The 27,057-nt window shown below is 50.9% G+C and overlaps 1 protein-coding gene across 10 annotated transcripts in view; it reads right to left on the reverse strand.

Annotated features, from left to right (window-relative positions):
* Positions 1-27,057, reverse strand: part of LOC144936532 (neuron navigator 2-like) — a 127,559-nt gene that overhangs the window by 63,699 nt on the left and 36,803 nt on the right. For 4 of the 10 annotated variants that reach the window (XM_078863712.1, XM_078863711.1, XM_078863710.1 and 1 more), the window contains 3 exons: positions 12,731-13,970; positions 11,942-12,045; positions 2,630-2,738 (listed from right to left, as the gene is read on the reverse strand). In XM_078863712.1, coding sequence (XP_078719838.1) covers positions 2,630-2,738; positions 11,942-12,045; positions 12,731-13,970 — 1,453 coding nt within the window. Of the gene's footprint in view, positions 1-2,629; positions 2,739-5,364; positions 7,527-11,941; positions 12,046-12,730; positions 13,971-15,651; positions 15,785-22,223; positions 22,324-23,984; positions 24,086-27,057 lie in introns of those variants that run through there. The other 6 variants (XM_078863709.1, XM_078863708.1, XM_078863714.1 and 3 more) reach the window with 5 other exon arrangements.

Here is a 27,057-nt window from a genome sequence, read left to right on the forward strand (position 1 = left end):
GTCATGACAAGGATGTTGAAGATGATACATTTTGATGAATGTATGATGATAATGAATAAGACAAAGGATGACGATAATAAGGCCATGGATGTTTTAATGGCAGTCAATAAGACGATGAAAAATATGCATTTGATACTGATGATGATGAAAAAGACAATGAATGATTATTAAAATGATAATGACAAGGTAATGGATGATGTTGTCAATAAGACTGACAAACGAGGATTATGATACGACAGTGAATGGATCCATTATGATGAACAAGACAATGGATAATGATGATTATAATGCAATGGTTGATCATAATAACGATGACAAACAAAACCATGGAAGATTATGATGATGATGATGACAACAATGGTAACTAAACACAAGTGCGGTCGTTGTACAAACACAGCACAAAGACAAAGATCCCCCACATAGCCCTTAACAGACTTTTGGGGCAAGTGCTATTAGCGAGCAAACACAGTACACACACACACACACGTACACTGGGGCATTCAACATGGAAATCCGGCAAGCTCGATTCGCTTTGGAGCCAAGATTCGAGAAACATCGCCGCCGCTGTCAACAGGACATGCGGGGAATGCCAAGGTGCACACCGGGGAGGCAGGAAGGCCTCCGGCTGATGATTAAGAGGATGGAACACAGAGTCTGGCGCGATGCTAAAACGGCACCGCTAAGTTCCAACGAGATGCACCCAGGGAAAAGAGAAGGCTCTCCTGTGATTGGACGAAGCACGGAGCATCGGGTCGTGCTGCTCAGAGCCTGCGGAATGGAGCAGCTGGGCTCTGTTTTGCGTGCTCCACCCGAGGCTTGACCCAATTATGTTTTTCAGTTGGGTTTGCTTCGGTTTTCATTTTTTTGGTCAATGAGTTTTTTTTTTTAGTTGATGATGATTTTATGATTGATGATGATGATTCTAATTTATGATCACGAATGATGATTGATGATGATAACGATGGTTTTTGATTGATGGTAATTATTATGATGATGATTTACGTATTTAAAAGATGATAACTGTTCATGATTTATAACTGATTTATGATTGAAGATTTATATTTAATGATGATAATGATGAATTACGCTGGATCAGGTTTGAAGAATGCTGATGATTATGATAATTCATGACTAATAATAATGATTATGATAATTCATGACTAATGATAATGATTATGATAACGATAAAATATGCTTTCAATGTCTTAGATAGCAACAATGGTTACGATCCTATCGAGGGCTCACTTAACCTTCGCTCTGCTCAGATAAATTCATCGCACAACGCGTCCAACGCAGCGTCGACTTTAAAAGCAAAGTGGAGAAAAAGCCCATTGAGCCCATCGTTTGCGCTCGGCACTCGAGTGCTCAACGGCTACTGTGCACACTCCGACACGGGAATCGTGTCACGGACACGATAGCTCCTTGCCAATCCCACCCCCTACCCCCAGTCGTGCTGCCGGGATGCTGCTGATGCCGCCGCCGCTGCTGCCGCCCCCCACCGCAATGTAATGGCCATCGCACGCTGAACTTACAGACCGACCAGAGGTCGCCGGGTCGATCTTTCCCAGCCGAAACAATGGGGCAAGGTTTCTTGAACACCACCCGCCGAACCCTGTCCACCCAGCAGCGCAGACGGGTGCACCGCAGTTAAGTCGATCGGCGGGTCGCGTGTTGTGGCGGGGTAACAAGTGTGGGTGGATCTCCCACCTCTTCCAAGACGCCAGCGTGGAAGAGTAGGCCAGAAATACCCTCTTCAAGGGCCTCTCCCTCGAGTGATGCCTTTTTGTGGAGGCCCTTCTGTCAGCAGTGGGCTGAGCAAGGAGTTGCGGCGCAGCGCCTCTATCGTTTGCCTAGATCATGAAAAATACAGCGTCGCGGCTGGGACGTGTCTTAAGAGAGGAGTAGCACATTGGCACAAGAAAGATGACGAGCATGGAAGCGCCAGGGCGGAGACCGAGAGGCAGGGCTAAGAGAGAGGTGGTTACAAGTGCTGAAGCAGAATGTGGGAGACCGTGGAGTGGACGTGGAGGAGATGGCCCAGGACAGCAATGGGTGTAGGGAGAGGAGCAGGAGACACACGAGTGGGACGAATGCAAGAGAGAAGAAAATGAAGAATTCCTGCTGGATTAACTTGCCATGATGAATTTAGATAATCCCCGACGGTCACTTTTAGTTGTGGCAAGTCGACCGTGGTTGTTCACAAACAGCATGGGCCCCAACTGAAAAACGTGTAATCAACGGCTGTGGAAGGAAAGTACCGATGACCTTATGCACGTCAGAGCATGGAGGCACTTTGAATTCGACTTGTCTTGAAATATAAATCAAGTCGGTTTCAATTTGCTGCTTCCCCCCGCCTCCCCTCCCCCCCCGGCCAAGTAGCCAGGAGATGCCAGTACAGCAACTAAGTTTACAAACACATCTGGATGGACCTATAGCTGTTATCCCGTCGTGTGCGCGTGGGGGTTTTCTCCGCGCGTTACGCCCCAACGTTTGAATGAAGTTGGGATTGGTGAAATGCTCTCAATGGAGGACTCCCCCAACACCCCTCTTGAAACGGAGCCTCCGACAGACTCGTTGGGAGGCTTGTCGCGTTGCAAATGGAGGACTTGGAGAAAGGATTTTGATTTACCTGTGGGGAACCTGTGTGTCGCGCAGATTCGACATGGTCTCCTCCAGGTCCTGCTTCAGATCGTTGATGTCCTTGACGTTTCTTTCCCACTCGGTCTCCACGCTCTCCCCTGCAGAGAGAGACATCGGGTCCAGTGAATCGGTCCTCATGATGTCTACCGAGCGAGAGCCGAGTGAGCGAAGCCAAGTGACCCTCCCTTGCGAGGGAGACCTTGTAGCAGTGGGAGAAACGTTACGTGAACAAGTCCCGCACCGACGATGAGTGCGGTTGGCTATGTATGGTGCTAAAGAAGTTCAACATATATACGTGTCTACTGCTGGAAAAAAGTCTCCCCATGCAGTGGTTTTGTTACTTTATTGGTTACGATTGTTTACCCAGGGAAGCTTCACCGAGTAGAATTGTTGTTTTGTGAGGAGGGTCCCACGTTGAGACATTCGTCCCGTTCGGTAAATCTTGTTTCTCTCTCATAATTTCCCCGGCATCCGACGCGGCCCTCGGTGTTTCAGCAGTGGAACGACGCAAATTGTACACTGAATAGAAGCTCTATCGCAATTAGTGTAAAAAAAAAAAGTGCTATTTTTGTAAAATGGCACGAGAAAAAAACGGAAGAATTACACGGTTTTTCAGAGCGCTCATTGTTAAAACGTAATGAGCAGTTTGTGATCCGCGTGACGTCACACAAAGGAGAAGAGCATCACGTGCCCCGGATGTAGTAAAAGGACGTAGCCAAGCAACAACCTTCGGTGCTCATGAGACACCAGCGCACCGCCGTGTCCAGGATTGAAATTTCTTCAGCGAACACGAAGCGACAGCAATAAATAGTTCACCGACGATAATCTGCCAACGACCGATGCCTATTAATAATGCAGACGTTGTACTCCGTTCTAATTTAAACGTCATCGAGGCACGGGTGGTTAAGTGGACCGCGCCCTTCCGCCAGTGAACCTGAGTTCAATTCCCGGCCGTGGCTAACATCAGCGGCGAGTGATGTCAGGATCGGTACCGCGACGAAGTCTGGTCAACCGAACCGGCGTAGGGAGGCTCTCGTGCAGCAGAGGGGGGGGGATTGATAAAAAAATTAACCCGTAAAAACAACGTTTTTCACTATAAATCCTTTATATGTGTGGCATCGAGGCAGCTAGAGTCCTCTCGTCCTCTGGCTTGAGATGGCTGCCACCTATGGGTCAAATGATTGTCTGGCAGCATTAAACAATTGGTAATTAAAAATTAAAAAAATTTTCCCTAAACAGTGTAAAATTTTGGAATTTTTTTTCACGAAAATTAATTGTCACGCACAACGAGTCTGTGTGCAAAATGTCAGCTCGATTGGATCACGGGAAGTGGGTTAAAAAACGACCGAAAGATTTGCACGGTCCTAAGCAAGCAAGCGAACTTAATATAAAGGATTTAAAAACAAAGAGCCGTGAATTAATATTTGGCACGACTGCGTCGCTGCAAATGCAGCGTCGAGATTGTCTGAAGTTAGTTTTAATCCTACGCACACGTATGTAGAATTAAAATATGGCATCAGTCGAACACCCCATAGCAAGATTTTACGCACGATGAGCCTTGGTACCCAGTGAGGCTTTCCAGGGTTCACATATGATATGTATATACTGTACAACACCCTGTGTATAGATGTTTTTTTAGGAATATTGAATAAGTGCAGCCACTAGAGATGTAACAAAGCATCGTACCATCAATTAACATCAATTCTCACAGAGGTGTATCATCACAGTGTTAAAATTCCGCGAATCTATGATTTACCATTACTGCAAAATATAAACAAGGGGCATTTTGAGGCCAGTCGAGCAAAGAAACAGTAGACAAAAAAGGACCGAAAAAATGACAACAAACGAGACGGTAAAAACGAGACTGGAAAAAAAAGCCACATCACGACCCAGATTCAAGAAAATTAATCGACACTTTCCGAAGGCGAATCGTCACCGTGCCTAACGACCCCCCCCCCCCCCCACTGGTTCATGTAACGAGGCCGCGGGATTGACCCAGTTTTTCATGAGCCAAGATTGTTCACAGGCCAAGATTATTGCTCTTGAAGTCCGCCTCCTTGCACGTACTGGAAGGAGCCGGAGGGATTGATGCTCGGTCCCGTACACAAAGCGATCTGTGCGCAGAGATCGCTTTGCCTGCCACACACACACACACGGGTGGTGGCAGCTCAGGCTGCTTGCTACCTGTCCTGGTTTTATCCCAGGATTGACCTCTAGTTGCGCAGAAATAATAACACACCACTCACAGCAAAGCATTTACATGTTATTGTCTTCTCTTCCGATTTTGTGGTTTGCAAGATATTGTTCATGCCATAATATCCCGCCTTTACAGGCTGTCGGGGCATGTGGTGATAGCAGGCACCTATTAAGGTTGGCACGGCGCAATGAGGAAGTGGTGTAGCTGGAACAACGCCCGACCGCCTTCATCTCCCCAGTGGCAATGTTTACACACTGCACCAGGTACTCATTTGAGGCCGAGTCGACTTAGAGGAGTCCCATGACCTATCTAAATATTTACACGTGGTGCCAGGTACTCATGTAAGGCTAAGTTAATCTCAGCAAGGCCCAGCACCGGTTCAGAGATATTTCACGGATGTTGGCCGTGAGCGGGAATTGAACTCGGACCACGAGGTTCGTAGAGTAGTGTACAAACCACTGCACTGTGTCTGCATGCTTTTGGCAGGGCTGGCCACGAGGCATGCACACACACACAGAACCACTCACCGTAGACGCGGTAATACAGCATGCTCTCGATGTCGCTTAGCATGGTGAGGATCACGTCCTGGTCCATGCTGGCTATGCCCTCGCGAGCGCACGACTCGGACGACTGCCTCTTGGCCTTCCACTTGCGCTTGCTCTTGCAGGCCAGGATCTCGTCGTCAGACTTGCTGCCCTCTGAATCTCCATACCTGGATGTGGGTCTCGATCCAGCTCCACCATGATGTTGCTGCTGATTATGCTGCTGCTGCTGATTATGCTGCTGATGCTGCTGCTGACTGTGATATTGCTGATGCTGCTGATTTTTCTGCTGCTGCTGCTCTCGGGAAGGCCCCCGGTCCTCGAAGCCGCCCATCCCCAACACCACCGATGCCCTCCCAGACAGCTTCTCGGACTTGCTGCCGCTCCGGCTCAGTGACCTCGTAGACTTCTGCAGCGCGCCGGACACGGAGGCCGCCGCCACCGCCGGCAGGGCCGTCGGCGGCGCCTGCTGCCGTCCCACCGCCGCCGTCGCCGTCGCCGCCGCGGCCTCCCTCTCCTCCCGGCGCTGGTGGCCCGCCGAGGCCGCCACCGCCTCCTCGCCGCTCCAGTACGGCAGCAGCGACCCGGCGAAGCTCTTCCGCCGCCGCTCCTCGGGCTGCCTCCGTGAGGCCTGCACGGCGGGTCGCGCCGCGATCACGCCGGTCAGGCTGGAGAAGACCGTCAGCTGAGTGGCGGACGCCCTCCGCCAGTTCCTCGCGCCGGCACCGCCGGCACCGCCACCGGCCTTGCCGCTCTCGGACTCGGCGCGGACGAAGCGGGCCTTGCTCACGGAGCTGGCGCGCCAGCTCTCCTCGTCGTCCTCCTCCTCGTCGGCGAAGTACCAGCTGCTCGGGTCCTCCCCCAGCATCGCGCCGGCGCCCGGGGCCGAGGCGCCACCGAGCGATCGGTGTCGGCGGTGGCGGTGGCGGTGGTCCGCTCGCTCCGCCGCCACGCCGCCCGGCTGCTCGCTCGCCAGCGCCGTTCGCCGCCCCTCCCGCCTCCGCCCGCGCGCCCGACTGCTGGAATTATCCTCAAATTCCTCGCCGCTGCGGCAAGCAGCATCGCTTAATCCCGCGCCGCCCGCGGCATTGTCTTGCGTCCGTCCGACCGATGGCAGACGGTCAGTCCGGCGATGCCTTCACCGAGCACGTCAACGAGGGGAGGTCCATTTTTGGCGCAAAGACTGAAGCGTTCCTTCGCGTGCAGCGGCGGTTCCCTCTCCGTCGCCCGCAGCGCTTTTCGCTGTGCCACCTCGCGCCTGCTAATTTTAGCGCAATACTCTCTCAAGACGCTCCGATGAGCATTGCAGTCCCTCGCCCACCCATCTCTTCGAAGGCCAATTTGCCGCTAAGCACGTCGAAAATGGCTGGCTCTTAGCAGCGAGCTCCAATAAGGCTACAGCGGAGGCAGACGGAGGTTTAAGGGGTGGGAAGGAAGGAAAGAAAATAAAAAAATCGCAGGGCTTAAAATGACAAGTAGCCCTCGCGTAGGAATCACCGATGCGAATTCACGAGCGCTGAGAGACTACAAAATCCCTAGATTGCAGCGACCTTCATCAAGAAATGCATCTACAATCGCACGATCGCGCTAATCCTCCCTTAGCACCGCAGCCCTCGTTGGGAATATTTTTTTTGTTCAGCTTATTTATTTCCTTATATATTTATTTAAATGACAACAGTGCCTCTGACGGCGGTAGCCATGGCAGTGTAACCCTTGACGCGACGCGCATCGCCGTTTTCCCCGAACGCTTTTCTAAAAATTCCCAGCAGCGGCAAGGGAGCAGCGGCAGTCGATGATAGTGGCCGCAGCGGCGGCAGCAGCAGCAGCAGCAGCGATCGCAGCGATTTCCCCCGGATCCTCCGTCAAATCGGAACCCGGCCAGCGACGCCCATCACTCCGGACGAGCTCTGCTCGAGGGCGAGCGAGCGCGGCAGCGATGGGGTCACATTCGGAGAACGGCCGGGCGGGCAGCTGCTTTGTATTCACGGGATGCGCTGACCTACTTCGGCTAGCGAGAATGGAGAGCCAAGGCGAGAGAGGAGGGAGGCAGGAATAAATAAATAAATAAGGGGGAAGGCACGGAATAAGAAAGCCCGACACGAAGGCTCGAACCCCATTGGACGCTGGCGGCAAGACGAGCCGAGAGGACCAATCTTAGTGGGGGGGGGGGGGGGGCAGTCGAGATGGAAGAAGACACTGCCCAGATAAATAATTGCATTCGAGCCGTGAGAAGAGAAAAAAATAGAGAGAGAAATCAATAAAAATAAATAAATCCCACACAGAAGCGCTTTCTGCATATAACCACCCCCCCCCCGTAACGAGACGCAGTGGATAGGCTCTTTGTTCGTCGTCACGTGCGTGCCAGAATTTATTCGCCCCGTAAAAAAATAAAACGATACCCGTGGCCGATTCTTTTTCTGCTTGCCACCAGATCCCATCCACGCAATTCGCGTTCCGCCATCAAAGCAGCGCACGTGCCGACACGTGTGTTATTATTATTATTATAAATAAATAAATAACGGGGCGAAATTTCAACTGTGGCGGATCGGGATTTGCGCTAATATTTTCAAATCGTTTATTCATCATCGGCATTATCGGGAATGTTCTAGACGTGCGTTCGTGCCGCGGGCTTGGAGCACCATTGATGTGCCTGCGTTTTGAAGCGTGTGTGGTTTATGCCTCCGCCTGGCCGTGTATACGAATAATGCTTCAGCTTCATTAAATGCGTGCATCGCAAGGTAATTCATGCGGACAAATTCCACACCAACCCCGCACACCCCCACGTCCCCACCGCAGATGGAAGCACAACTGTTGGCCATGATTGGCATGCATGCTAATAGTCCCTTGTACCCGTATGCAAATTGCAGACATGATGATCAGCACCCCTGCTTTCTCTAGAGGGCTGCTTTATTAACCCATTGCACATCCAATTTGGTACAATTCACTCTGCAATTTTGCATCAAGGCAAAGATCCCCCTGTACGGCCTTGAGCAGACTATACGCCTTCTTGTTGCAGCAGCCCTTTTGCCCAATTCAGCAATTGTTTCTTGCTGTGGTTGTCCCACCTGATGACAGACGCTTGTGTTGCGCCCGAAACGTCGTGATTTAATTTATTTTATTTTATACCTACGTGACTTTACCGAAAGAACCAAAGAGTATGGATCCCTGCAGTCACGAAAACTTCAAATCTAAATCAAATCTAGATTGGAGCAAGTGTGTTCAGCGAGCTCCTGTTAAGGCCGGCACGGCACACAATGCGGTGGGTGTGGCCGGAGGCCATTCCTGGCAACCTTTGTCTGCCCATTACTTATGTTTACACACTGCACCAGGTATTCAATTAAGACTGCATTGGCCTAGGGGAGGCCCAGGACCAGTCAAATATTTGCCATTGTTATAGGCCATAAAATGGGAGTTGAACCCAGATCGCAGGTTTCGCAGTACGTTATAACGACTACACTACCGCTCCCCATAATTCTACACTCATATATATATACTGTATATATATTTGCACAAACACTATATGAAATGTGTACATGTGCATATCACAGTGATTATAAGCATGCCAATGCCCAGGAAGTGATTGAATTGCTGTTTCAATGAACTTGCGCATGAAATAAAAGGACAATAAATATACTCAAACAAAGTGACACTTTGTGGCAAGTATGATGCGGTGATTCTCTGGATACACTATTCCCGGCATGGAATCGTGGAATTTCCACAGTTGCCTCAGGGCACTGCCCCTTTGCTTATTTGAAGAGGTGTATATTAGCTTCGTATTGAACTTTAGATCACAACAAATGAGGACCACGAGATATGGAAATAGTCAGCATAGGAAGGCCATCATCCAGCAGCAGATATATACAATAAGCACGGTTGGCTACGTACGGTGCGAAGGAAGTTCAATATACATACACAAATACAGCTGACGGTCATTTGTCAGAGGCAGCAACGTTCGCACAATATTCAGCGTTCGGTGTTGACACCAAGCCAAGCCTAGGAGTGATGAGCTCCGCGAAAACGGCGACGTTCATAATGATACATTTCACAATCGCCCTCAAAAACGGCTTCTTTAAAAAAAAAAGGAAAGGCGTAATTGCAGTGGCATATCTGTTGTGCGTGTAATTTTGACATTCACGTCCGCCCGTTGCCAAGCAATGCACTGGACCAAGCTAATCGGGCAGCACAAGTGGCCCCCTGGCTGGGATAATGATAGAGCGTGCTGGTTCGTACGGGACGCAGGGGGTCACGCGCAGGTGCGCGGGCGCGACAAAACGCACGGCGAGAGGCGCGCCGCCTATGGTGGCGGAAGATGCGTCGGATCATCCTGTTGTTGTTGCTTGCACCGGAGATGACCATTTCACGCGCGCCCGTGCACACAATGCGCGCGCACATAAACCCCCCTTCCTCCCCCGAGCCCACGATGGAATGGTCTGGTCCCAACAGAAAGACGGCACAATCCATCACGGTCGGAGCACTACGGTGGAGGCTGGCGGAATGTTCCAAATGCGTGAAGTGGGTCACGACAATGCACCTATCGGGTAAGCGTCGATTGCATCGACGCTTCAACGACTTATGTTCGAATCCTACACCGATGATATGCGATGCATCGAATGATGCGTACGTGAGAATGGATTATTGGTGTTCTATGGAAATTGCATGGAAATTATATGTTAATTCAGCACGCGGGAAAGATTAATTAAACTGTACAAGAGGCACAGAAACATAAGGGAGCAGCCATACAAACAAAGGTGGTTAAAAAACAGAGACGCAACGAGTAGATTTTTTTTAATGCATCGCAACCGTAAATCATGGCCATTTATTAAATCGCTGGGGTGAGCGAAAAGAGAGGGCGGGTTGATGTCCACCCTGTTCAGCATAAGCCGCTACTGCTGGGGCAGCAAGTTCTGTTAGCGAGCACCCATTAAAGCCAACAGAAGAAGAGGTGATGGGGCCGAAGCTCTACGCGATCACAACCACGACGGTCTACCGGTGCTGCGTGCCGCTACGCTGGCCGCACCACACCAGGCGGTCATTCCGTGCCGAGTCGTGCAACAAGAGGACGGCCGGACCAGGTCACGCCACCGCTTGCCGGAGAGACAGAGCTGGCATTGGCAGTTGCCGGAGCGACCGTGACGCTACCGCGCTTCACACCCCCCCCCCCCCGCCGTTGGTCGAGGCCGGCTCGGCAAGTCGCGCCCACGGAATGATATTCATCAGGGGCCGGTCCGATGTCAGCCCTCGTCACCGCGAGAAGCGCGGAGAAGATAACTCGAAGGCGCCCTCCTCCCCACCACCATCCCCACCCCCCCCTCCCTCCCTCCCGCGGCGTCAGTTATCGGCGGAATAACGATTCACGATCCCAGACGTGATGCAGGACGAGCGTTCGGTACAGGCGAGGAACGCACCGTGCGCCGTGACATCAATAATGCACGCGCGCGACGCGAATGGCTGTGCGTGCGCGCTTACAAATGCACGCGGGCACGACCATTCACTTTAATATTAATCCAATACTGTTCGTAGATGCATGCGAACGTACTATATTAATGTGCACTTCATTATGAACGCAATAAAATAACAATGGTCCGCCGGACAGCCAAGACCTATCAAGGCCACAATGACACTTGATGGGGCGGTGTGGCCAGAACGCATGACCAGCCGCATTTCTCTACCCAGTGCTGTAGTTTGCGTCACACCAGACACTAATTTAAGGATGTATTGACCTACTAGGAGAACGCCCTGCGCTATCAACCAAATATCACTCGCCACTGCTATGAGCCATGACTGAGAATCAAACTCAGGCAGCCAGATTGGTAGCGCAGTGCGACGACCACCGAGGTATCGACAACACATACACAAACACACAACAGCCACCATTCACAACCAAGCGATGGGATGATTATGATGGTGTTGTGTCCCAGGCTAGGTGGACTTTGAGGCCACGCTAAGTGTCGAAGGCTTTCTGGCAATCGGCCACAGGACAGAGCCAGGTGTTATGGATCTGCTGCGATGACTGCCATTATGCACCACCTGTGCTGTCAAATGTGCCCACATGCAAACATACACAACAGCAACAACCGCCATTCGGCACGAAGTAGCGGTGACATCACCGTGGCACTTGTGCCAGGCTATGTGCACTGAGGCCACGTGAAGTGTCGAAGGCTCGCTGGCAGGAGTTCAAGGGACAAACCCAGGTGCCATGTGCTGACTGACTGAGACGACTGGCAGATGCATCAGCTGTGCTGCCTACTGTGGCAATTTGCTGCGTTTTAGCTGCCCGGCGCTCGGCTAATTGTCGTGAGCATCGCTCCTTTGCCCTCTGCAATTGCTGGAGGGCAGAGGAGCGACACACATACACGCATACACACATACACACGAATTCACGGTTAAGTGGCAGAGCAATGGGATTTAAAATGCAAACGCCCATGAGCGCGCACCGCAAAGCCCACAACACGGCTCTGTGCGAGCGAGGGAGGCACGGGAAGGGGCGAGGGCAGGGTGGTAGTGGGGGAGTGTGGTGGGAGATAGACGGGGGGGGGGGAGGGGGCACGGAGTCTCCACCCACCGACGAGCTGCTGCTCTCGGGATTTGCGCACGGAGGCGGGGGTCCTCGTCCGCTCCCCTCCTCCCCGCGCGGGCCCCGAGCGAGCACCGCGCTCCGTCTGCAGCCTGGAGGGGATGGGAGAGGTGGTGGTGGGGGGGCGTGATGGATGCGGAGGGAGTCACAGAGGGCGTTCGGGCATAGGGTAGGAAGGAAGCAGGAGAGTTGAGGATGTGTGCGTGACACTCGCGAGAGGGGTGCATCACATGTGCAGCACAACGGAGCTTATTGGCAAAATCAAATCTGTGAAAATTATTTCCCCACGTAACGGCCCTAAAGCGATGTCACGAAGCCAAGGAATATTAATTCTTGTTATTCTCCGCGCGTGTATTATGGCTGCGTCGCTAAGACCGCTCCACGGCGTTATTATTATTATTATTTCTCTCACCGGGGCTCTGGTGCAATATTAAGAAATCCCCTCCGCCACCCCCACTGCCCCCACCCCAGCGTTCGACACAAGGGGTGCGAGCGCAGCAACAATCCCACGATTGTGGCAGTCCGCATTTTTTCGCTGACTGCTGCACCCGACCGTGGCGACACGCCATTGTGCCGGGCTTGCTGTTTTTTCTTTCCAGAAAGCAGCACAACCCCAGGGCCCCGCCATCGCCGCTTCCAATTTCTCCACCCCCCCCCTTCTCTCTCTCTCTCTCTCCCTTTCTCCCTCTCCTCTGCGTGAATATCACGCGCGTTCGCTCCGAAATTAAACAACCGATCTCTTCGCGTATTTGTCCATTCCCAGCGGCGCCCGGTCACCTGTAGCTGAATGGCGCCACGGTGGCCGTATTCGGGTGCTGCTGCTGCTGCTGCGCGAGCGGCAACTGCACTCCGTTGCTTAGCACGCGGCCCGCTCCAGTTGCCACGGCAACTCCTCCCGCGGCTGCCGTCGCCGCGGCAACCGCCTGGCCGCCCGAGGCGGGCGTCGCGGGCATGGAAATGCGACCCGCGGGGAAGTGGGGGGTGACGCCGCCACCGGCGCCCGTCGGCGTCGGCGACAGAAATCCCGGGCTGAGCGGCGTGGCCGAGCCGGTGCTCCGGCCCTCCAGCGAGGCCAGGCTGCTGGAGCTCGACGTCTTACTGTCGCCGGGCGACTTGAGCAGCGGCAACCCCAGGGGGCTCCCGCCGTTCACCCGGCAGTCCCCGAGAGCCCCCGTCGTCGGCCCTCTGCGCCTGCCGCCCTGGCCGCACGCGCCGGGCTTGGGGATCCCGCTGGAGCAGGAGCCGCGTTTGCCGCCGCCGCCGGCGCCGCCGCCGTCGCCCCTGGCGATCAGACTCCTCGACGTCTTCCGCGGAGCGCCGTCGTTCCGTTCGCTCCTCTCCGAGGTGTCGCCGCCGTCCAGCGAGGGCCTCTCCTGGCACGAGATCCTCCTCCCGGCGGCGGCGGTGGCGGCGTCGGCCCCGCAGCGCGGCGCCGGGCCTTCCCTGGCGCCGCCCCGCGGGAGCCTCTGCGCGCCGCCGCTCGGCAGCCTCGTCGCGGCGAGGGCGCCGAACCCGAGCGCCGCGAATCCGCCGTCGGGAGAAAAGTCGACGTCGCCGTCCCCATCGAAATTGGCCACCTCCAGCCTGCCGGCGGCCTTGGCGTTTTCGACGGCCCTGGCCAGCCGGGAGTCGCCGCCATCGCCGCCGCCGCCGCCGCCGTGGAATTTGCGAGCCCTCTGGGCGCCGCCGCACGCGAGCCCGCGCGGCTCGCGTGCGGCGCCGCCAAACGGGGGCGGCAGAGGCGGCGGGGGCGGAGAGGGAGCGCCAGAGACGTCCTCCTCCATGATGGTGGCAGGGTGGCGGCCCAGGCCACCGAGGTGGACGTCGAGGGACGACGACGAGGAGGAGGAGGAGGAGGAGGCGCGCACGCCGAGCTCGGGAGTGAGCGGCCGGGACCTCGGGGCCCGCAGGCCAGAGCCGCCGGGCTGAGGGATGGCGGAGAGGCGGCTGCCCCCTTCCGCCGGCGGCTGCAGCCGGCCGCTCATGCCCGACGGCTGAGAGGAGCTGCTCTTGAGTTCTGCAAAAAGGGGGCACCGCGTGGGGAGACGCGGAGGGCATTAAAGCGGAGACAAAGAGGGTCCCCTGTTTCGTTGTGTAGACGGCATGGGTGAGGGATGTTTAACGAGCGCCTATTAAGTGCAGAATGGCAAGGGTTGCTCACCCTGTGGTGTAAAAGAAAAAAATCGAATGCTTTGCTCCCACATCTATGCTCCCTGTTTTGACCTACCCATGTATGGTGTCATTCTCAGGATTATCAGGACATGTGAAAAATAACTTCATAGCTCATCGGATTCCTCCAGTCTAAGTAAAGATTCTGATTCCGATAACGGAAGTGCATAAGGCCTAAACAGCCAACCTGACGCATGCAAACAAGAGATGTACGGCAACCTAACGCCAAAAAACACACACACACCTCTGAGGTACAAAAACAACTGTGGTCGTTATCATGGGACAAAGAATATATCACGATGCGGTACCAGAAGAGCAGATAACTTATTTCTTGGTGTGTTATTACGCCAATGACAACAACAACAAAACCGCGACCTTAAATAGAGGACATTCTGGGAAAGCTGGGACAGGTGGTAACCCTTAGCATGACGCACAAACGAATAGTGTGGCCAGAAACACACACGGCTGCCTTTGTCTCCCCTTGTGCCGATGTTCACACACGATAGGCCAAGTACCCACACACGATAGGCCAAGTACCCATTCATGGCTGAGGTTCAGACCATATTCAAGGTGGATTTATATATAATTTGCAAGTGTTATGTTTGTGGCTGTAAATCGAAGCCAAGTTGTTAGGATTGGTAAAAAAAATATCAAAGTACGAAGCAATCGAAACGTACCCAGGAAAAAACTACGGAAACGTTGCCACTGAGGCGGCCTTGGCCCCCGTGCCAGGCTTAACAGACTGTTGGGGCAAGTGCTGTCAGCGAGTAGAACCTATGAAGGCCGGCATGGCACAAGAGGGGGTGGGTGGCCAGCACCACGCCCGGCCGCCTTCGTCTCCATAGTGACTATGTTTACACACCGCACTCATTTGAGGCCGAGTCGACCTAGGGTAGGCCCAGCACCGTTTCAGATAATCGTCACTGGTGTTGGCCGTGTGCGGGAATCGAACTCGGGTAGCGCTAACCGCTACACTACTGCTCCCCACATAGAAGTCCACACCGTCACAAAATGCCACCAGACGAAATGCATAATTTAAAAAAATTGCAAATACATGCCGGCTTAAAATATGCGCACACTCAACACGTGCACGCACACACACGTGTTCGATCAACTGCACAGACAATTCTGCATTTCGGATCACAGGCTGAATATATGCAGCAGCACGAAGCGCTCTCACTTGGACAACATCGCTTCCTGAACGAGTAGCCTGCACGGGGAAATTTTACACCGCACACCTCCCGCCCCCCCCCCACCCCGGCAGAGGCAAGCATCTCTCCCAAGCGCCTTCCTCCGTCTCGTCGCAAAAAAAAACCACAGCGGCAACGAGAAGCAAACAGCAGCAGCAACCATAGCAGTTGCAGCGGCCAGACATCCTCTTGGTCTCGGCAGCGCTGCTCGGTCGACCGTAGTGATCGGTTTGCTCACACAATCTGTCCGCTTAAGTTATCTTAACAAAGGAAAAAAAAGACCCCAAGGGGTGGATTGCAGCGTATAACCACATCAGCAATACTCAGTGGGTACGGCACCTGTTCAGTCAAGCAGAAGTGAAACATCACGCTTGCGGCAGCGGCGGCGTAGAATCGCGGAATAATAGCGAGCTTGAATTTATGACCGCTAAAAAGAAAAGAAACAAAACGCAATTTGCCGTCCGCCAGTTCTCCTGCGGCGGCGAACGGCAGCGCCCACTCAGCAGTCGGCTTCAAAGCCCCGGTGTGACCTTTGCGTTTCGCGCTCCTGGCGGCGCGATGAAACGCCGGCGTGATGACCGAGATGACGGAACCATGGCACGGCGCGCACAGGGCTGCGTCCGAAACGAGCCGGCGTCACGACGATCCATCCTCGCGGCGTTGCCAGCGGAAAATCGGATGAAATAAAGAAACTGGAATAAGCAAGCGATGGACGTGCATCTCTGGAGAGTAAGACCCCAGCGTGGTATTTGGTTGGCATGTACATTCCTTCTATTTCTCTCTCTCTCTCTCAAATAAATTCCGTATCTTCCAGGGACAGCGGCTAGTTGTCAGAATACATTGCGTCATCCCGGCATGATCCACACTCTCTTGGAATAATTGCAGAGGCAGAATGAGACTTTCCAGAAATCCCCCTTCAGTAAAATAGAGCAAGAATTATTACATTATTATTATTATTATTATTTTCTTCCCCCAAGCGATTAAAGCCGGGAAAGCGGCATTAGGGTTTGAGCTGCAAGGCAAAGAGAGCCTGGGCCAGATGAGCTTAAATCTGTGCCCCAGATTCCACTGAGCTGGCTTAGAGAAGCGGGCCAATGCCATCCTTCCGCATTGCTCTCGCCCCAAGAGGCTGGGCCCATTCGCCCGACTTCTCAATGTGCCGTGATGACGTGGAGACAGAGTGGCAGTCAAAAGATGAACACATCCTTCGGTAGGAGGCATTCATTCAGCAGTGGATCGATTGGGGCCGATTGTATCTTGTAATGTTTTTTGCAATGGGTTCACGTGACCTATTCACTTACAGTGTAAACAATTCTTTGAATTTAAATTCGATTCCAATCAAAACCCTGGTTGCCATGGTGCTGGGGAGGGGGGTGTAAGTGTGTAAGTAGAGGGTGAATTATTCCACACAATAAATCGTAGAGATTATTTGACTGTACATCCTAGGATTTTTAGGCAACAAATTGGGTTTCTCACAAGCGTGCGCACAACGACAAAATAACAACGAAGCGTTCGCGCAAATTCGTCAACTATATTAAACGCGCGCAACGTATCAATCCGACTGTACGGAGCCAGTGGATGATCTTAATTGCTGGCAACGCATTATGATCATTACCGTACTGTACCAATTCAAGGTCACGTACTGTCGCTTAATGTCACACTGTGCCGTCTCCTGCATGCTCCGAATAAAATCGGCCAAAATGGTCACATTTACACGCAGAGCCCTTTTGTCACCGCTGCTAGATAAAGGGCCTGTCCAACGCCATGTGCAGCTCTGTGGCGGTTATACCGGATGACCATACTTCACCAAGCTGGCGAAGCTGTGCCGCTGAAGGCGGTAAGCATAGGCACCGGAGCATAGAAGTAGTAGAGTACAACAACTAGCCCTCTACTGCCCACCCCGCAGCCCCAAAGGCGATGACCAAAATTAACCGGGAATGCTCCCGATCTCGTGCGATGTGGATAGCGCAGATTTAAGTCCGCTTGAGACTTGAAAGCGCTTGTATGGGTGACCATGAAACGTAACGTACACACATGTGAGCAAAGAAAAAGATAATAATTTCTCATCAGCAGCAGCCGCATCAGACTTCGTCCTGGTTTGTGCTTGGATGGTCGACCGCCTGGGTTTGCCAGGTGCTGTAGGCATGGTGATGCGAGGTGTGGCCAGGAGATGGCAATTTTGGGCGTGTTGGATTTTCTCAGAGTTTGCCGGTTTCGTCCCGCGCGAAGCCAAACGCTCATTCAGAGAATCGGCCAAACATGCCAAATGGAGGCCCCCCCCCACCCCTTTTGAGCGAGAGAGAGAAGACGTGATACTCAGTGAGGCTTTGTTTTGGTAGAAACTGTGATTGCCATTCATTTATGTCATATCACACACTCTCCGAGGAGACGCTGTTAGCGAGCATCTCTTTAGACCACTAGGGCACACAAGGGGGCAGTGCGGTCATCGCCACAACTCGCTGCCTTCCGTCCCCCCACTCTTTATGTACACCTCAAAACAGGCCGGCACCAGTATTTCAACTGTTTCTAAACTAAACATTTTTTTTTATTTTACCAGGGTAAGGCCCGCTGAACTACAGAGCTCTTATTCAGAAGCGACCTGGCCACAAATGATAGCTCAACACAGTGGCTTATCGTGTGGAAATTCATAGCAGCCAAATACTGGAATCGCATGCTTCTAAATGTGGAGGGAAAACCCAGAGAACCCGGGAGAAAAATCTACATGGCCACGGGAAGAGAGACACCGCAAACCCCAAATATACAACAGGCATTAGGGTTGGGATCGAATTCATGACCTTCTGTATACCGGGCGAGGTAGTTAACATCTCACCACCGGCGGCTGAGTCATCCTGCAGAATACACACATGTAGTTTCTAAATGCTAACTTCCGTTTAAGTGCAATGGTCAGGAATTTAACACAGTTCCCCAGGAATCATAATGTAGTGCACAGATACCTACATCCGCCACGACCACCACCAACCACTAACTCCCCGAGTGAACAAAGTGAAGACTACGATTCACTTGCGCTTACGAACACACGAACCATTGCTCCGGCTTGCAGTGCGTGCCGTCGTGCACAGCGACTGCCTGCCGAATGAGCGTTAACGCAGATTTATGGCGCGTATTGTGCGGCTGGTATTTAAGGTCACGTGGAGGGTGAGGGAGAGGTCAAGGAGGGAACTGGGGAGGGAGAACGGAGCCTGTCATTGGGCCGCATTCATTCACTTAAGGCCCCATTATTATTGGTCGCTCACGAAAAGGGGCATGTTTCAGGAAATGAGGGTGGCCGTTTGTTTCTAAAAAGGCCACCGGGGGGGGGGGGGGGGGGCTTTTGGGACAACGACGGCAGCAGTGGCTGGACGGGTGAAGGGGCCCTTCAGTTGGGCGACACAATCCTGCAAATCCGCGGCACGGCTGCCTAGGTGCTCCGGTGACCTTGGGGTCGCACCTCACTCCACGCCTCCAACCAAACACCTTTGTTCGCCCCGCAGGTCCACGCACGCATATTAGGCCACGCGCGTGTGTGTGTGTGTATGTCAGTGTGTTGTGCAATTATCCCAATTGTGAGCCATTTTACAATTAAACTATTGACACTCCAAATCCATTACGCTACCATGGCATGGCATTCACAATGCATGCTGAGGAACCGCAACACGTAACTAAAAGCACATGCGCTCTAAGCACACCAATTATGCCAACGCCTAAGCCTCAGACTAATCAATGGAAGGACAAGGGTGAGAAAGGTCCCAATATGGAAGGATCCCAATATGGGACCTCAAAATAAAATAATAGGTTTCACCCTTTCTGGCAATAAAACAGGTGTGTAAAGATGTTAAAACACCAAACAGAAACCTTTTGCAAGGAATCCTGTCTGCATTAACCACACGTACTTGTGGTGATCATGCAAACAAAAACATGCTCTGATAACACTGGTCAACAAAAAAAAATTCTGGCCTGGACTTTTGAAGCTGTTTTAGACTAATTTCAGGGTGCTGATTCCAAATCTGATCTCAGATTTGCTCTATCACATCTCATTTTAATGCTATCGGCATACCCCATTTTCATTGATCTTACCCAAATTTAACTGTCACTTATGATTGCAAGTTGTTGCGAGTCAGTGACTGCTTTAGTGTTAAAATATGGTGCTGTATTTTTAGGATAGTGTGTTTATAATATCATTTTATGTAGATATCCACAAGTTATTTAATATTTTTCTTCTGCAGTTTTTATTGAAAATGCAATATTTGATATCTCAAAACCCTGATGTGATAGACAAAAACTGATGCCAGATTTGGAATCAGCACCCCGAAATTACCTTATAACCGTTGAAATACCTTATGCCGGAAAAAGTGTGTTGACCAGTGTAATGTATGCATTGTCTTTGAAACTTAGTGGTCCACACCAGAGACAGTCTTCTTCATGGCCTACTCCCGAACAGCGTTAGACCGGAGACCCAATGTCAATTCTCCGGCGACGGCTAACATAAGTCACGAGTGATATCCCAATTTGTCCTAGGCCCCTCTCCCTTCAATGACCAGCCTGGCGATGCGCGGTTACACAACCCCAGTGGACTGTCATATTGCACGCGGAGGCCTTCATCCAGCAGTGAATTGACAGAGGTCGGCATGCTCCACGGTGCGGCGTGGCTGATATTTGGCAAAGTAAAAAAAAAAAAATCTGGGCCCTGAATACGAGGCTGAGCTCACAAACCGCTCCTTCGACACCCTTCTCGTGAAAAAATACAACAGCTTCCAAAAAACGCGGCCGCTCTGAGCTCACCTCCACATCTGTAAGCATTTAATCTCTCGCTCTCGTAATGATTGATAAGTGGAAAGGAGTAGGGAAAACCTTTGCGCTTATTTTTTTTTACTACCAGCTATGCCGCTGTGTGGCTACATTCATGCGCCCAAACAATTTCCCCTTGTTTTGCAAGTCATGTATTTACGTTAAATTTAATTACTTGGCTTTAATGTGGCAGTTTAAAAAATAGCCTAATCACTTTACCTTAAAGCAAACTTTAACAGGCTGGATATGAAGGGCAATTGTTTTTTTTTTGTACTTCTCATGTTGTTAATCTAATATAACCGAAAACAACACAAAGGTTGTACATTCTGAACCGTTGCTAACGGCTGTTGATATTACTCCACTCACTTTCCAAGAATCGCACGACATGAACACAGTATAGGGCTCTGTGGTTTTTTTTGTGTGTGTCAAAGAGGAAATTAAAATACACGCGATGCATTACAGAAACAATCGCAATGGTCCGGCGCGGCCGCGTGTGCGCGACTATGTACAGTATGTTGAACTTCTTTCGCGCCGTACGCAGCCAACCGTGGTGATCGGAGGTGCGGGCGTGGGGACAATAAACTGAACACAAAAAACAGCGTGACCTTGTTTAGAGGTGAGCACGCGGGGGGGCAGGGCGGGGCAGGGGTCATGGGGGGGGGGGGGTCACGGTGGGGGGTAAGGAGGGGGGGGGCACGGGGGGGGCACGGGGGGGCACCACGCAGCCAACATTAAACAAATTCTAAACAAATGTTTGGCGCGGAAACGGAATGAGTGACGATGTGATCTGCTCTTGTCTGGCGTACATTCTCAAGCTCCCCCCCTCTTGTGGACGAGGAAAGGCTGTGACGCCCATTGCCAATTTGTGCACATTTTAGCGTTTTGTCGAGCACCCTCCAACTATTGCACACAATTTGTATATCAAGCCTTCGGCAGGGCCCGTAGCCGCAATGGTACAGGCCTGCATCGCCTACATTACACAAATCATCAGTGTAAACGTCAATGTATGACACAAAGATAAAGATCCCCCATACTGTATAGCCTTAAGAGACGGCTGGGGAAATTGCTGCTAGCGAACACCTATGAAGGGTGGCAAGCACCACGGCCGACTGCCTTTATCTCCCCAGTGGTGATGTTTAAACACCGCAACAGGTACTCTTTTGAGGCTGAGTCTACCTAGGGGAGATGGCCCGCCATCGGTTCAAATAATCGTTACTGGCGTTGGCAGTGAGATGGAATCGAACTTGGGTCACCAGGTTCATAGGGCAGTGACGCTAGCCGCTGCACTACCGCTCCCCACGTGAACACATTCACAATCCGAGTGAAAGCAGAGATAATTCACCGCTCAGGGATGTGCATTCCCAGAGCTGAGACCAAAAAGTTCCACGGGACGTAGGCATTTTAAACAAAGAAACACACGAGCAATTATTTATCAAGGGCAGTAACCAGCAAATTATCTTAGATGCCGCCGTTACTCACCACCGCCGGCGCCAGAAAGGGCACGCGTCCAGGCTTGGCTTGTAAAAAAAAACTTTCAATCAAAGCCTTGGACTGGCGAGAAAGCCAACATCGTAAATCTCCCAACGTTTCCAGAGATCTCAGACTGCGGGGCGGTGGAGGCCACGTTTCAGACACCTCGAGCCCTCAAGCTGAGTGGCCGCCCAGAGAGGAAGGGTTTTGATTTCATTGCTGGTATGAAGTTAATAAAAGTGGCTCTTTATGGTTCCTAAATTTCTATTTCTTTTGGGCAATGCATTGCTTTGTAAAAAAAAAAAAAGCCTCATTTGTTTGTGCGATGGGGAGTTGGTGGTGGTGGCGTGGGAGGGCGAAGCGGGCTTGGAGAGAAAGTACAATGTTCCGTGCGTGTGTGTGTGCGCGCGTTAGCGAGCACCATGACAGCAAGAGTAACCGCGAGCGCCGCCGTTTCGCTTTCCAGCCAACCTGTGACTCTGCACGCTCGCAATGAATGTGCTCAGTAAATGGATACAAAAAAAACTACCATCCGGCTTTCCTGGAACACACCCTGCATTCATTATCAGGCATGGACGTGGAGGTTCCTTGAATTTAAATGCCACGTGTAATCTATGCATACCATATTTAATAACTAATAATAATAATATACTGACCGCTCTTTGTTAATCCACGGCCGAACGAAGAGAGACCGATCTGAGCCGTGCGAGTGATGGAAGTTGTTTGACCGTACTTCACAGCGCTGGGCAGTACGCGCTGGCGAAGACAAAGCGGCCATAAGTGGTAGAATAGGAGTAGAGTACGACAATTATGTTTTGTCTGCACTGCCCCTCTGCTATCCACCACTTGACCGATGACAACCTGTTTATTTCGATTTAAAGCTTTCGTGACTGCAGGGATTCATCTTCAGACGCTGTCTTTCCGACAGACCTGTTCTTCACCTGAGGACGGCTGCTTGCGTTGTGGCCAAAACGTTTTGATAATTATTTTATTATGTTTTATTTTTATTATTATATTATTTCCCTTCTACGTGACTTTACCGAAAGAACCAAAAAGATGAACCTGTTTATTACGCATGATGATCACCCAGCCAAGCGCTGACCCAGGTGTAATCGTTTTTAGCTTCAGAGATCTGACATTCCTGGTTATGTATTGGCTTCTGTTAAGATTGTGCTTGTAAAACATTGCCAACATATGTTTTGAACATTTCAATGACAATAACTATGCACTGCTTACACACACACACTATACATACAGCACACAAAAACACAAGTTGAATATAAATGTTACTGGCTAGGTGGGGCTCAGCAGTCGAGTGCACAGCATGAAATCAGTCGGTGGCAAGCTCAAAGCCAGCTGTGAAGTCGACTCAGCCTTTCATCCACGATGGGACCCAATAAATAACTATCAATATATGCTAAAGTCAACGGGTGGTTTCCAATGCAAAGCCTTACCCCCGTCAAAGCAATGTGGAATGCTTCGCCACTGGCTCTGGGCCGTAAAAAGGAATTAAGCGCTGCCCCCCCCCCCCCCCCCCACACACACAAGCTGAATTGAGCAGAAAAGCGCTTGAGGTTTTTGATTTCACTTTTATAATAATTTAAACATAATGTACCGCCCTTTGTCAATCCACTGCTGGATGAAGGCTTCCCCACGCCGTGCTGTGTCTGTCATTGTGGTTGGTTGACCATGCATCACCACACTGGTTAGTGCAGGTCGGGTTAAAGGATTTCACAGATACGGAGACCTGCACAGACTCACACACAATGGGCACTTCAACCGTATGGCGCTCAGCAAATGAGAGTTGGATGTTACTGAAAATAGACTCTCGCCTCAGTGGCAAAGCCAATGCCAAAGTTAAGTAAAAAAAACAATAATGCACTTGAGCAGAACGGATCTAATGGAGCCATAAAAGATTACATGTAAGCTTTTCATCCGAAAAATGGACGGTGGCCAGATTCCTAAAATGCATGCATTTTTTTACGCAATACTCGTACAAAAGCAAACTCCGCTAATGTACGAAATCTCGGGTAATGAAATCCACACTGAAAACGCAGCATGACGGAAAACTGTACTGAAATAAAAAATAGCACTGGATGTCGTATCCTAATCAGAACAGCGTTAAATCGATGGTTTCTATCAACAATAAAACTGCAGGTTTTACAAAAATCAGATATCGGCCCCGTAGGCAAGTCTCTGTAACTCACTGCATGCTAGTAAAGAGTGTCGTTCAAATGCTTAGTTCTTTATTTTAAATCCCTCTGTCTGCAGGGTCTGGGCAGACCCTGCTGCACAGAGGCAGAGCATTCATTCCCGTATAATTGGTACGGTCTGTGTTGCGACAAAGTGAAAAAAGAAAAAAAAACCGCGCCAATCAATACTGCTCACACTTCGCAATCACATCGTTGCAGAGGCACCTCAAAGTCACCTTCCATTTGCCGGGCGAATGCAGCTCCACTGCTGCCGTAGTGTATCCACCCTTCACCCACCCAGGGCTCAGCATTCGCGTCCCTCCCACACCGCCATCCCACAATCTCGCTCGACACCACCACCTCTCACACACAGTCGCCCCCCTCTCTCTCTCTCCATCTCCCTGCCACCCACTCCAGTCAACAGCCTCACATCTCTCCACTACCCCCACCCCACCCCTGACTCAATTTTTTTTCTTGCTGCTCCCATCACCCTCCCCGCATCCCATACTCAAGCCTGGCAACCGCAGTAACAACACAAATATATTTATATAATATACAATAATGTGTATTCCCCCCTCGGTCAATCCAGTGCTGGATGAAGGCTTCGCAACACCATGAGCATCAATTGGGGATTTTGTGATCACACTTCGCAGTGCTGATGAGTGTGCCTTGGTGAAGGATGGGAGAAGTAGGCGGGCCATCTGCTGATTCTGATTTCACTCGCCACCAACGTTAGCCATGAGCTGGGAATCCAACTCAGGCCACAGAGTTTGCAGGTAAAGTTCACTCACCACCGTGCCACCGCTGCACCCAAAATATAGTTTAATATTGTATATCGCTCAATGTGCAGATACATTCTACAAGTGTGCCAAATTTATCCAACAATCTGTCTCCGTTACACATTTGTAGATATCTAATTAAAAAGATCAGTCATTTATGTTGTTGAGGACTCCTAAAGCGATATGCAAAACAATCTACTGTGCTGGTATCAGATGACCTTCATGAAATTTAAATTACTGTGCCAATAGATAAAGCGTACACTAAACGTTCAGGAGAATGTTTAAAATATAAGTGTATGACAGGAAATTATAGTTCACTTTAACAGATATGCACACAAGTGAATATCACGAGTTTCAATCGTTCCATGAAATTCTATGGAAGTAGCACTCATAATGTTTATATGACAGTGAATTGTGATTTCTCTCATACACCTCTAATGAAAGCGAGTGGTGAGTCCTTTAAAATATCTCGAAGAAAGTGAACAGAAGATGCTTTGGACAACGTATTTAACTCAATGAGAGTGACTAAGCCTGCAGCTTTAACAGGCTCACCACATACGTGAATTCGGGTTGCTTCAATTCATATATACCTATCCATGAAAGTAAATGACAGCCTCTTCGATTCATATGTCCATATTAAAGTGAATGGTTATGCTATGGATTTATACAATGCCATGGATATCAACGGCATAACCCAATGCGCAGCATTCAGCACCAGGGACAGCTCCATCACAACGGTGCTGTGATCCGTGTGGCCTTGAACAGCCCCAGCTTCTCATACGCAAGGAGTTGTTTTTTGTTGTTGTTGTTGTTGTTGTCCCCCCTGGTACTGTTTCACCTGCAGCATTAAACTTGGCTCACGGTACGATTTGGCTTGGCCACCACAATCGCAGACCAAAATAACTCCGTGGCTCATTGCCTGATTGGCAATTATGCGAATTGTGAAAGCAGCACAACGCGATACCACAAATCATGTAATGTCACTAATTTATCCTGGACAGCTTCACTGAGATTTAAAGGACCTGTTTTTTGTTTCGAGATGCTCCAACATTAGGATCATGTTTTGCCAATTCCATTTACGAGTGTTCGGCTTGTGGGAGAAAACCTGAGCACCTGGAGAAAACCCACATACACGAGGAATTAACACACCCAAAGCTCCATCGAGAAAGATGATATAATCCATTGTTTCACTAACATTTCCTGGCCATCTCACTGCCCAAGCCTAGAACGCCTGTTATTCCCAGTACTTAACCCGGCTCAAGTCTGCTTATCCTGTGAGCTCTGTTTACTATTTTTTTAAAGGAATATTTAGCATGTGGGATAAATCCAGAGTACAGCAGCTCGGGAAAAAAACCCCACCACACTCACAGATCTGTACAGATGGACACAAGAAGCCACTACACTCACGGATCTGTACAGATGGACACAAGAAGCCACTACACTCACAGATCTGTACAGATGGACACAAGAAGCCACTACACTCACGGATCTGTATAGATGGACACAAGAAGCCACTACACTCACGGATGTGTACAGGTGGAAACAAAAACCCACCACACTCACGGATCTGTACAGATGGACACAAGAAGCCACTACACTCACGGATCTGTACAGGTGGAAAAAAAAACCCACCACACTCACGGATCTGTACAGATGGACACAAGAAGCCACTACACTCACGGATCTGTACAGATGGAAACAAAAACCCACCACACTCACGGATCTGTACAGATGGACACAAGAAGCCACTACACTCACGGATGTGTACAGGTGGAAACAAAAACCCACCACACTCACGGATCTGTACAGATGGACACAAGAAGCCACTACACTCACGGATGTGTACAGGTGGAAACAAAAACCCACCACACTCACGGATCTGTACAGATGGACACAAGAAGCCACTACACTCACGGATGTGTACAGGTGGAAACAAAAACCCACCACACTCACGGATCTGTACAGATGGACACAAGAAGCCACTACACTCACGGATGTGTACAGGTGGAAACAAAAACCCACCACACTCACGGATCTGTACAGATGGACACAAGAAGCCACTACACTCACGGATGTGTACAGGTGGAAACAAAAACCCACCACACTCACGGATCTGTACAGATGGACACAAGAAGCCACTACACTCACGGATGTGTACAGGTGGAAACAAAAACCCACCACACTCACGGATCTGTACAGATGGACACAAGAAGCCACTACACTCACGGATCTGTACAGATGGGAAAAAATCCAAATACGTGCGCGATCCACAAACGCTCTCCCTCCATGAAGCCGGATTACGGGCGTGTGTCATTACACCCACCGAGTGTCTCCGTCACGCTTGTGTAGCTTCCGCACCTCCGATTAGCACGCTCGGCTACATACGGTGCGAATGAAACTCAACGTATGTACATTTATTGGACAGAGCGGTTTCTCCCTCGAGCGGTTACTTCCTCGAGCAAGTGTGTAGCAGTGTGCATTCATCTCCACTCTGAGCAGGTGCTTTGAAAGGCCACATT

Source organism: Lampetra fluviatilis, chromosome 16 (genome assembly GCF_964198595.1).
Source record: "Lampetra fluviatilis chromosome 16, kcLamFluv1.1, whole genome shotgun sequence".
NCBI classification, from domain to species: Eukaryota; Metazoa; Chordata; class Hyperoartia; order Petromyzontiformes; family Petromyzontidae; genus Lampetra; species Lampetra fluviatilis.